The following is a 10,997-nucleotide window of genomic DNA, read 5'->3' as shown; positions in this document are numbered from 1 at the left end:
CTCCTCTGTGGCTTCCTGGCATTGTTTTTAGAGTTTAATCAGAGAAGATACTCAGTCATTGTTTGATTTGAGATACCAAATGGATGTGAAATTGATTAGACCCTTTTCTACAGAATTAGATTAGACAAATCGATTAGACCCTTTACTACAGAATTTACTTGTCATTTCCTTTTGCGCTATCTTTTAAAAAAAATAAAAATCTATGATACAAGAAATCCTTCAGTGCAGAAATCTTTGTTGTGCAAGATTACAGCTGCCTTCCGCTTTTCCTGACAGGAGAATTGCAGATGAATGGTATGCCAGCACCCGAGGGAATAAAACACTGCATTCCTCGAGGCAGAATCAGGATTAATTGCAAATGCAAGTATGTAGCTGACACACCTTTTTACTTCTGAGACTGCACATCCCTGTTGCACAACATTTTCATGTACAAAAAGTCATCAAATACTGAAGTATCTACCTTGAATGGATCAAACTGCAATGGAAAACCTGCATTCCCCAGCCCCAAGGTATAACAGGATCTCTGCACACATCCTGTTTCTCTACCTCCCACAGCTCTTGTGAAGCAAACTGGCTTTGGATGGCTTTGGAAAAGCCTGCACCAGGGAGTTTTCCAGCACAGCCCTGTCCAATGTCTGTGGGAATAAGTGTGCCTGTGCAGCTCAAGGGTTCTCCAAATAAGAAGTGAACAATTTGCAAATAAATAAGGCTAAGGAAGCATCAAGTGATAGGAAGAAAGCTGTTTTTGCGAAGGGATTGCAGAAATGGTTGTTTCTGGCTCCTCAGGAGCGAGGGATGAGGAATGGCTGGAAGGTGGCTGTGATGCACTGCCAGGGCCTCTCTTCCTAACCCATCCTGGAAGGAAACCACAACAGGCTCAGCCCTTCCTGATGTTCTCACTGCCTGGTGGTCTTGTCTATCCTTCTTGCAAGGCAATGGGAAAGCTCCTGGGACAGAGTTGGGAATGGCTCAGAGCAGCTGCCTGGGCTGCAGTACCCACCCCACTCTCCTGGCTTTCTTATTGATCTCTGAGTCACAGAATCATAGACTGGTTTGGGTTGGAAGAGTCCTCAAACCCCATCTCGTTCCAACCCCCTGCCATGGGCAGGGACACCTTCCACTACAACAGGTTTTTCAGGACTCATCTTCACTAAAATTTATTTTAAAATGTTTCCTGGGTTTTACATCAAAGTTTCATAGGTCATAGTGACACCACAGCACTTTTATTTGGAGTAGTTTGTGGATGAGATGAGTGATTTTATACTGAAACATCAGCTTTATCTTTGCAACAGCTGATTTCCTAAAGACAGCTCATTTGCTACAGTTTTTTCTGTATTTTGATGAAGGAAATAAAGTTTCTGCTCATCTCTCTCTCGTGACACTCCATTAATTGTGTATAAAGCTTTCCAGCAGATAACACTGGAAAATATTATTTCGTTTGGCAGCTGTTGGTTTTATGGAAATCATCCCTCACTCTGCTCCAGAGGAAATGATTGCAGCAATGTCACCCCAGCTTTCCTTTACTGCAAGGTGTCACTGCTTACACTGAAACAACTTTTACATAACCTTTGAAAGGAGAGTGGGGTGATCTCCTCAAACTGTTTTCTCATCTTGCTGTTTCCTTTGGGCAGGCTCCAATTTGTATTGATTTGGGATTGTATGACCAGCCTTCCCTTCCCCAGGGCCCACACAGCACAGCCTTCTCCAGCATTTCTTCCTAAATTTGCTATCTCCCTTTTCTCCAGATGTAGCTTGTGCTGAGCAGGGAATTTTACCTAGGGATAGGACACGGGGGAATGGATGTAAACTAAAAGAAGGAAGATTTAGATGAGGAATGAGGAAGAAATTCTTCCCTTTGAGGGTGGTGAGGCCCTGGCATGAGTTGCACAGAAAAGCTGTGGCTGCCCCGTCCCTGGAAGTGTTCAAGGCCAGGTTGGACTGGTCTAGTGGAAGGTGTACCTGCCCATGGCACTGGGTTGAAAATCAGTGGTTTTTAAGTTCCCTTTCAACACAAATTTCTGTAAAAGCTTGGACAGGTTTACTCTAGGCTGGGCTAAGAACTGGCTGGGCCCAAACAATAGTAGGGAATGATGCTGCACACTAGTGGTGCCCCCAGGGATCAGTGTAGGGCCCAGTCATGTTTAATGTCTTTATTGATGATCTGGCTGAGGGGATTGAATCTACCATTAGCAAATTTGCAGACAATGCCAAGTTGTGTTGGGAGTATGGATCTGCTGGAGGACAGAAAGGCCCTGGAGAAGGACCTGACAGGCTGGATCAATGGACTGAGACCAACAGTCCAAGGTTGAGTAAGACCAAGTGTCAGTGACTTGGGTCACAACAACTCCATGAAGCGTTCCAGGCTGGGGCAGAGGGTCTGGAAAGTAGGAAAGGACCTGGGGGTGCTGTTTGACAGTGGCTGGACATGAGCCCAGGTTTGCCCAGGTGGGCAAGAAGGCAAATGGCACCTGGCCTGTGTCAGCAATAGCGTGGCCACAGGACCAGGGCAGCGACTGTCCCCTGTGCTGGGCACGGGTGAGGCCACCATGTACTGTGCCTGGTTCTGGGCTCCTCAGTTTGGGAAGGACATTGAGGGGCTGGAGCGTGTCCAGAGAAGGGAACAGAGCTGGGAAGGGTCTGGAGAACCAGGAGAAGCTGAGGGAGCTGGGAAGGAGCTGGGGATTCCTGAGGGAGCTGGGAAGGGGCTGGAGAGTTCCTGAGGGAGCTGGGAAGGGGCTGGGGATTCCTGAGGGAGCTGGGAAGGGGCTGGAGAGTTCCTGAGGAGCTGGGAAGGGAATGGAGAGTTCCTGAGGGAGCTGGGAAGGGAATGGAGAGTTCCTGAGGAGCTGGGAAGGAGCTGGAGAGTTCCTGAGGGAGCTGGGAAGGGGCTGGAGAGTTCCTGAGGAGCTGGGAAGGGGCTGGGGAGTTCCTGAGGGAGCTGGGAAGGGAATGGAGAGTTCCTGAGGAGCTGGAAGGGGCTGAGCCTGGAGCAAAGGAGGCTCAGGGGGACCTTGTGGCTCTCACAGCTCCTGACAGGAGGGGACAGCCAGGGGGATTTGGGATCTGCTCCAGGGAACAGGGACAGGACAAGGAGAAATGACCTCAGAATGCCTCAGGGGAGGTTTGAATTGAGTATTATGGAAACTTTGTCCATGGAAACGGTGTTCAGTCATTGGGAAAAGCTGCCCAAGGAGGTGTGGAGTCCCCATCCCTTGAGATGTTCAAGGAATGACTGGAAATGACACCCAGTGCTCTGGTGTGTTGACAGTCACAGGAGTCACTGAGTCGATGATCTTGTAGGTCTTTTCTAAGCTAGATTCTGCGATTCCATGATCCTACGCCAAGCCGCTCTCCCACCGCGCTCCGCGAGGCGCGGTCGCACTGCCTCCTCCCACGCCTCGGGTGAACTCCCGCTCTCCGCCCCATCCCCTCGCCGCCCCCCTCACGGAATGGCGGCGGCGCGCGGCCGGCAGGGGGCGCTGCGGGCGCGGCCATGGCGGCTGCGCGGCGCCGCTGAGGCGCCCGGCAGCCCCCGCGCCGCCCCGCCGCCATGGCCTTCACGTTCGCCGCCTTCTGCTACATGCTGGCGCTGCTGCTCACGGCCGCCCTCATCTTCTTCGCCATCTGGCATGTGAGTACGGGCACCGTGGAGCGGGGGGACCGCACGGGGAACGGCCCCGGAGAGCCGCCGGGGCGTCCCCGGACTGCGCTGAGGGAGCGGGGAAACCGCGTCCGGAACCGCCCTAGGAGCGGGAATCGGCCCCTCCCGGATAAAATGGGTTTTATACAGGCACAGAGTGGCAGGACAAGGGGCTGTGGCTTCCCGCTGACAGAAGGCAGCGTTGGATGCGATATTGGGAGGGAATTCTTTGTGAGGGTGGTGAAGCCCTGGCACAGGTGCCCAGAGCAGCTGTGGCTGCCCCTGGATCCCTGGCAGTGTCCAAGGCCAGGCTGGATGGGCTTGGAGCAACCTGGGATGGTGGAAAATATCCCTGCCATGGCAGGGTTTGGAATTGGATAATCTTTCAGGTCCTTTCCAACCGAAGCCATTCCATGATTTGTGGTTTGCTCCTCGAGCCTGGCACTGGGGGAGCAGCAGCAGGACCCTGCAGATGAGGTGCTCTGAGGGAGGATGTGATGCTTGGCAGAACACTTGTGGTGTAAAAGTGCCTTTTGTACCTCATGCTGCATCTTTATGTCAAAAAAAAGACCAGTGTATTTTTAAATGGATGCACCTTTTGGAGGTATAACCTGCTCTGTGTGATCCTGCTTTGGCAGGAAAGTTGGACTGGATGGTCTCCAGAGGTCCCTTCCAGTCCTAAGAGTTTTGTAATTCTGGGATGTATGTGGGCTCAGCATTTACTTTGACAATGAGGAAGAATATCCTTTGGCTTTTAAGCTTGCTCTTGCTTTTTCTGTATTAAACCCCATGCCAGATTCCTGTTGGTCACCAAGAGTATCCTGGGTGAGGCTGAGGTCTGCACAGCGAGTGGGGTTGAAAACTGATAAAGGGGAGGTAGGAAATTCATTGCAGGTGGGAAGATAAAAAATTGGAGAGTAGTCAGAGGCTTTTGAATAGCTGATGAAACTACTGCTTTCGTATTTGTAAAACCTGTTCCACATCTGTCTTACCTGTGAGTTGATGTAGGCAGAACTTAGGTGAAATGTTACTGAGAGCAAAGGTAGCAGCTTTGTGCCAAAATGCTACTTTTAATGGATAAAATACACAATTGCTCCTGGGGAATCAAAACTTTCATTTTTTTTTTCCTTTAGATTATAGCATTTGATGAACTGAAGACTGATTACAAGAACCCCATAGACCAGTGTAATACACTCAATCCTGTAAGTAGCACACCAAACGTTTTGTTTTGCTAAATAAATACATGTAAAGTGCTTATTTTTGGTGTTATCTTGATGCAATCAGCCTGGGCAATAGAATTGCATCTGGGTTGAGAAGCCCTCGCTGTTGGTAGAAGTTCTAGGGAAATTCTTTGTCTGATTCTTTAGTTTCAAGTTGAATATTCTGACTGTTATTAATCTGATGATGATCTTGTCAGCTGTCATACTAACATTCTTTCAATCTGCTTTCCACATTTTCGGCACAAAGACAGTTGAAAAGGTCAAAAAGATTAAAAGAGTCAAAATTGCATTAAAGGTGTGTACTGCTTTTCAGTTTCATGTTTTTTAACTTCCCTTTCATTTTGTTAGGAACATTTGTAATACTCTTTAGCTGTTTTGTTTAGTCTGCCTGTTCATCTGCTCGTTATTTGTTTGTTGGGGTTTATAACAACCTCATGGATTTCCATATTTTATGCCAAACCAATTCTGCTTGCTTACCCAGCAACTTGGGGAAAACTGTTACATGCCTGTTAGGTGTCAGAAAAGAACTTTAGGCAGAAATAAATTGTGTTTTTCAAGTCAGATTTACTCAGTTCAGATTAGAGGAGAATACTTTGGGGTTTTTTTAAGCATTGACCAAGTCAGTTCTGATCTTTTTTTGAGGATTTGGGTGAGTGGAAGGTGATAGGTGCTTTCCTCACTTCTCTGTTCTGTGTTCCAGGATCAGGGGTGTGTCCCAGTGTCCTCTCTTGGATGCAGCTCAGACACTCCTTGGCTTAGGAAAAGAATTTGAGGCAAACTTTTTGGCTGCATCTCTGACAGGCCAGCAGCATCAGGGAGGCTTGTTAAAGAACACAGAGGTTGACCCTGCAGCATTTTATGTCTTTCTTATGGCTTTTCCTTTGTGTGTGCCCAGGCTGAGGGAAGATGCAGGGGCAGCACAGCAGTGTGGCCTGAACTGTAGCTTTAGTTTGAAGTAAAATATGCCACCAAAAAATAAATTTGCTGTAATTGGGGGGCTGGGGGAGAGCGTGTTACGTGTGCAGCGGACAAATGAAAGTGAATATTTCAGTGTGAGGAGGGGAGGAGGAGAGGAGGTTTGCTGCTAGGAGAGCTGTGCATCTAACAGTTTCCCTTGCTTGGTCTGTTCCAGTCATCTCTGCTGCAGTGTGGGAGAGGCCAACTCTCATTACATTGATGCATTATGACCTTACTGCAACCTTTGTAGTGTAAAAATGTGCATGTTTAACTGAATATTAACCTTCTGCTGCCCCACGTGCATGGAGTGTCCTTTACATGGCAGCTTTGCAACTGAAAGTCTGAAATAACCTCATTTTTGCTGTTCCTGTGGAAGCAGGCTAATCCCCAAAAGTGAAGTTCAGGCTCTTGAGGGGATCTGGTACATGATGCTGGACAAACACATGGGTGTGTTGTTTTCCTGTACAAAGAACCAAAGATCTTGGTAGGAATTGAGGCACCTCAGTGCAAAGATTAGCCTAAAATAGTAACTCCTTAGTACACTGCTGATTCCTTCTCTTCTCTGCTCCTGTTATAGTCGTGTCTTTTCTCAGCAACCAGATCCATCCTCCCTCACTTCTGTGATAAATATGGTAGGATCTGATGTAATTCATTTTTCTTTAGGACAGGCAGGGAGGATCAAGTGGGGGAGACTGGAAAAATGCAGGGATCCTGATGTGGTAGTAGGGTATAATAAACAAGAGAAAAGAAAAACATATTTTGAGATGTGTAGGTAAATAAATACAGATTTTTTCAGGCCCAGTGTATCTGTCTGAGCAGGCTGCCAAATGCATCGTGTGTTGGGCAGGGTAGTTGTTGTTCTGCTATAAATAATTGCCATGTGTAAATGGTAAGTATGCAGAGAAGGATCTGGATGAAAATATTTACTTGAAACATTTTGTGTACAACAGCTGAATTTTGGTGGTGTTATTGCAAGTTTGCAATATTCTTCATTTAGAGAATTAGAATTTCATAGCAAAGTAGGCAGTGAGTGTGTTTGTTGGTAGCTTTTAGATTTCTAGGAAGATATTCTTAGGTTCTAAAAGAAGAAAAAAATTGGAAACCACTGAAACTTTGATGTAATCATCCCATGCGATTTAATCATATTGCACAAAAAGAGGGCAGAGTGTGTTGTGTGTGTACCTGCACATATGTAGGCAATTTAAACCTTTTGGGTAAAAATGGGGTGTTTTCCATGAGGAGAAGTTCTATGGGGCCTGAGTTAAGAAGGCAACAGTTTTACAGATCTTCTGCTTCTGCTCTGGAGCCAGGCTGGGAGAGCTGGGGGTGCTCACCTGGAGAGGAGAAGCTCCAGGGAGAGCTCAGAGCTCCTTGCAGGGCCTGAAGGGGCTCCAGGAGAGCTGGAGAGGGACTGGGGACAAGGGATGGAGGAACAGGACACAGGGAATGGCTCCCAGTGCCAGAGGGCAGGGATGGGTGGGAGATTAGGAAGGAATTCTTCATATGAGGGTGCTGAGGCCCAGGGTGCCCAGAGAAGCTGTGGCTACCCCTGGATCCCTGGAAGTGTCCAAGGCCAGGTTGGACAGGGCTTGGAGCAGCCTGGAATAGTGGAAGGTGTGGAACTGGATGGGTTTTCAGGTCCCTCCCAACCCAAACCAGTCTGATTTGTGCGATTCCTCTGAACCTGGTAATAAAGCAGTAAATAGCAACACTTTGGGGTGACTTATGAAATTTAATTTGTGTGTTGGGTGTGAGATTTCACAGCTCTGTGCATGTGTTTACTCTCTGTTCCTCTCCATGTTGTTCCTATTAACAGCACTAATCTCCGCAGCATTCCATGCTTCCTGTGATTCCATAGTACCTGGTACTGAGCTCTGTGGGCTTCTGCTGGAAGCATGATGCTGTAAAGCATGCACAGTGGGAACCTGTGAGGGAGAACCGCCCGATTCCCCCCAGACTGTGCAGAGCAGCTCCTCTGTGCAGACCTGTGTGTGCCACCACGTCACCGCTGGTTTGGTTGGGTAAAGCTCTGCCTGGGGCGTTACATTTTGGGAATAATTTGACTTTGAAAAGTTCTGGATCTGTGAAGACCATAACAAAGCTGTAAAACAGGAAACCACAAACATCTTTTTGCCTATAAACTGTTCTGCAGAGCACGTTTCCTACTGATATTTCTATGTTGCATGAGCAGAAATATCTCAGTGACCTCTTCTGAGTGTCATGCATAAAGCGGTGGAATCTGTTAATTTAATAGAAGTAATTAAAAAATACTGACCTGACCATTAAATCTTAGAAATTTTTCTCCTTGGTTCATGAATAGCATGTGAAAACAGCAAGGCACATAGTGCTGGCTGCTGCTTTCACATTCCACAGTCTTGTTCTTGTTAGTGTTGGTTTTCAATAATATTTTTAAGCAATCGCGTGCCTCCAAAGTAGCTGAAATGCCACGTTTTGCTCTGTGCAGTTGAAATTTCTAACTCGCCTTTTTCTTTTCCAGCTTGTACTTCCAGAGTACCTCATCCATGCATTCTTCTGTGTCATGTTTCTCTGTGCAGCAGAGTGGCTCACACTGGGTCTCAATATGCCCTTGTTGGCTTATCATATTTGGAGGTAATTTTGGCAAGTCTGTTATGCTCGGTGAATTGTTACTCATTCTCCTGTTGCTGTATTCCTGTCCAGTGTTCTGTGTCTTGGAAGCACACCAGATGCTTTCTGGGAAGGTTCAGGTCATGGCTGTACAATAAGAACCAACACCTGGCTTTCTTGGGGTTTTTTTAATTCTCTTGTGCTGTGTGAGAATTGAGTTGTGTGTGTTAAAGTCACTGACATGTCACAGGTGCACTGAGACAATTCCCAGTGTGGAATGCCAGTCGAAGCAGCAGTTCCAGTCTCCTCTCCCATTCCTTAAGACATGGGAATTGAATTGCTTCTCTGTCAAGGGTGTTACTCCTCGTCTCAGCTGTGGCAGTCCCTGGTGGGTGGGGGCAGGACTCTGGTTTCCTGTGGCTGTCACCCCACACCTGCCTGTGCCTCCTTCCAGGTACATGAGCAGACCCGTGATGAGCGGCCCGGGGCTCTACGATCCTACGACCATCATGAATGCAGATATTTTAGCCTATTGCCAGAAAGAAGGATGGTGCAAATTAGCATTCTACCTTCTATCTTTTTTTTACTACCTATATGGGTAAGTTTTCCTCTTCAGTCTGAAGCTTTGGCTCAGTGCAGAGAGAAATGCTGTCCATAAGAATATTGTTCTTCTCGTGCTGGAAGGGAGCCTGTGGGAGCTGGACAGGGACTTTGGACAAGGGTGTGTAGTGACAGGACATGTGGGAATGCCACTGCCAGAGGGCAGGATTAGATGGGATATTGGGAAGGAACTGTCCCCTGTGAAGGTGGGCAGGCCCTGGCACAGGGTGCCCAGAGCAGCTGTGGCTGCCCCTGGATCCCTGGAAGTGTCCAAGGCCAGGTTGGACAGGGCTGGGAGCAGCCTGGCATAGCCAAAGGTCTCCCAGCCTATTGCAGGGGTTGGAGTGAGGTGATCTGTAAAGTCCTTCCAACTCAAAACATGCTGGGAATCTGTATGATCACCTACAGTGCCAGCTGTCCTGAAAAAGAATCCACATTCACCCCTGATTCTGCTTTAAAACACAAATCCTCATTTGGTCAGAATTTTTGAGTCTCTGTTCATGACTGTAGACCGAAAGCTCCAAACTTCCATTAAGCATAACACAATAAATCCCAGGGTGTTTTAATTAAGAAGCGGAAACATTGTTTTCAGAGGAAAGTATTTCATGTAAATGTGGTTTTGTTGAAGTCAAAAGTAGAAGAGTCATTTTGTCAAATCTTGAGTCACAATCCACCTATCTCACATGGACTTGTTCTTTATAGTAGACCCTGTTATAATTAAATGTGTAACACTAATCAAAACGATGCATCTTAATATTTTTATTTTCTTCTGCAGCATGATTTATGTTCTGGTGAGCTCTTAAGAAGACATTCAGCAAGCTTTGTTCCAGTTAAGTGCATGCAACAGCCACAAAAAACATGGATTCTTTACAACAAGAACCTCTGACCAAGATTAAATCTGGAACCCGATGTTCAAAATTGAGTTAGAAAACAATGACTCCCCTATTTTTTAAATATTTCCACATTTTATAATTGTGGAAAGACTGTTTTCTTATATTTTACTGGGACGCTGAAATTAATGAATTATGTGTAAATTAATATAAAGATGACTGGGGTTTGAAAAGTTTTGACTTTGCACTCCATAAGGAACAGCCATAACCTTCAAGTAGGTGTTGGTTACTACTAGCCTTAGTACTCTAGGGATTTGCTGTAGGATGGGCTTTGTAGTGGCTCACTTGGACTTGTGTATCCCACTCTTTACTCTAAACCAGCCCTAGCTCCAAGTGCTTGGGAACAACTGGAATACTGTATGTTTTGCCCATAGGCAACATGGGTCTTAGGATATTAATTCATGGACACAAAAGCAAAAATAGTTCTGTTTTGGTTTATTTTTTTATTATCTGGTTAATCTTCCCCTGTGTGTGCATCCATAAGTCCACAGAGCCCTCTGTATCTTCTCCAAACATTAACCCTGCTTTAATCTCGAGTCTGTGCCATTGCGGTAGGAGAAGCTGAATTGTCCATGAAGGAATGAATTTAAATGGTTTTTTTGGGTTTTGTTTTTTTTTAATGTCTGTGCTGTCTGATTAACAAATGGACAAACCTCCAATGTTTATCAAGTCCAATGATGAAAACACTCTTGGATTTAAGAGTAGTAAATACTACAGACTTTTCAAAGCAGAAGGTGAGATTGTGAAACTGCCCTGCTGTTCCTTAGTGCAATAAATGATAATAAAAAACAAATCTCAAATTCAGCAACACTTCTTTTTATGTGGTGCCTTTTGTTTTGTTTATAAATTCAACAGATTCTCACTGTTGTTTTATAGTGGATTATTGCATTCCCTTTAAAAATAGAAGACAGAATTGAATTACCTCTGGAAAAGGGAAGTTCTGAATTCCTGCTTTTTTCCCTTTAGTTAAATAGCAGATGGGGCAGGGGAAGATGTTGCAGATAAATATTGCATTGTAAATTGTGACTGTGAACAGCTGCTTAATTTACAAGTAATAATTAGAGATCTTTTTCATTTACCTGTGCTGGAGAACAATGCAGTTTC

General features: G+C 46.0%; 1 protein-coding gene across 2 annotated transcripts; it reads left to right on the top strand.

Moving 5' to 3' along the window:
• Positions 1-3,490: 3,490 nt before the first annotated feature.
• Positions 3,491-10,703, top strand: CNIH1 (cornichon family member 1). Of its 2 annotated transcripts, XM_021546819.2 has the most exons (6): positions 3,491-3,631; positions 4,774-4,842; positions 5,108-5,155; positions 8,315-8,427; positions 8,858-9,001; positions 9,779-10,703. In XM_021546819.2, the coding sequence occupies exons 1-6, from the start codon at positions 3,551-3,553 to the stop codon at positions 9,804-9,806; spliced, it is 483 nt and encodes a 160-aa protein (XP_021402494.1). In that variant the 5' UTR covers positions 3,491-3,550; the 3' UTR covers positions 9,807-10,703. The 2 variants fall into 2 exon arrangements, with proteins under 2 accessions (XP_021402494.1, XP_021402496.1); XM_021546821.2 differs by lacking the exon at positions 5,108-5,155.
• Positions 10,704-10,997: the final 294 nt, after the last annotated feature.

Source organism: Lonchura striata, chromosome 6 (genome assembly GCF_046129695.1).
Source record: "Lonchura striata isolate bLonStr1 chromosome 6, bLonStr1.mat, whole genome shotgun sequence".
In the NCBI taxonomy this organism is placed as follows: domain Eukaryota; kingdom Metazoa; phylum Chordata; class Aves; order Passeriformes; family Estrildidae; genus Lonchura; species Lonchura striata.
The sequence above is the reverse complement of the archived record's forward strand: the minus strand, read 5'-3'. Positions and strand labels throughout refer to the sequence as shown.

What these genes read in the sequence shown, in the direction of transcription:
- CNIH1 (XM_021546819.2), top strand. Translation starts at nt 3,551, where the DNA reads ATGGCCTTCACGTTCGCCGCCTTCTGCTACATGCTGGCGCTGCTGCTC. An exon ending in TTGGCTTATCATATTTGGAG is followed by an intron (nt 8,428 to 8,857) that starts GTAATTTTGGCA and finishes GCCTCCTTCCAG; the next exon opens with GTACATGAGCAGACCCGTGA. An exon ending in TTTTTTTACTACCTATATGG is followed by an intron (nt 9,002 to 9,778) that starts GTAAGTTTTCCT and finishes TTTCTTCTGCAG; the next exon opens with CATGATTTATGTTCTGGTGA.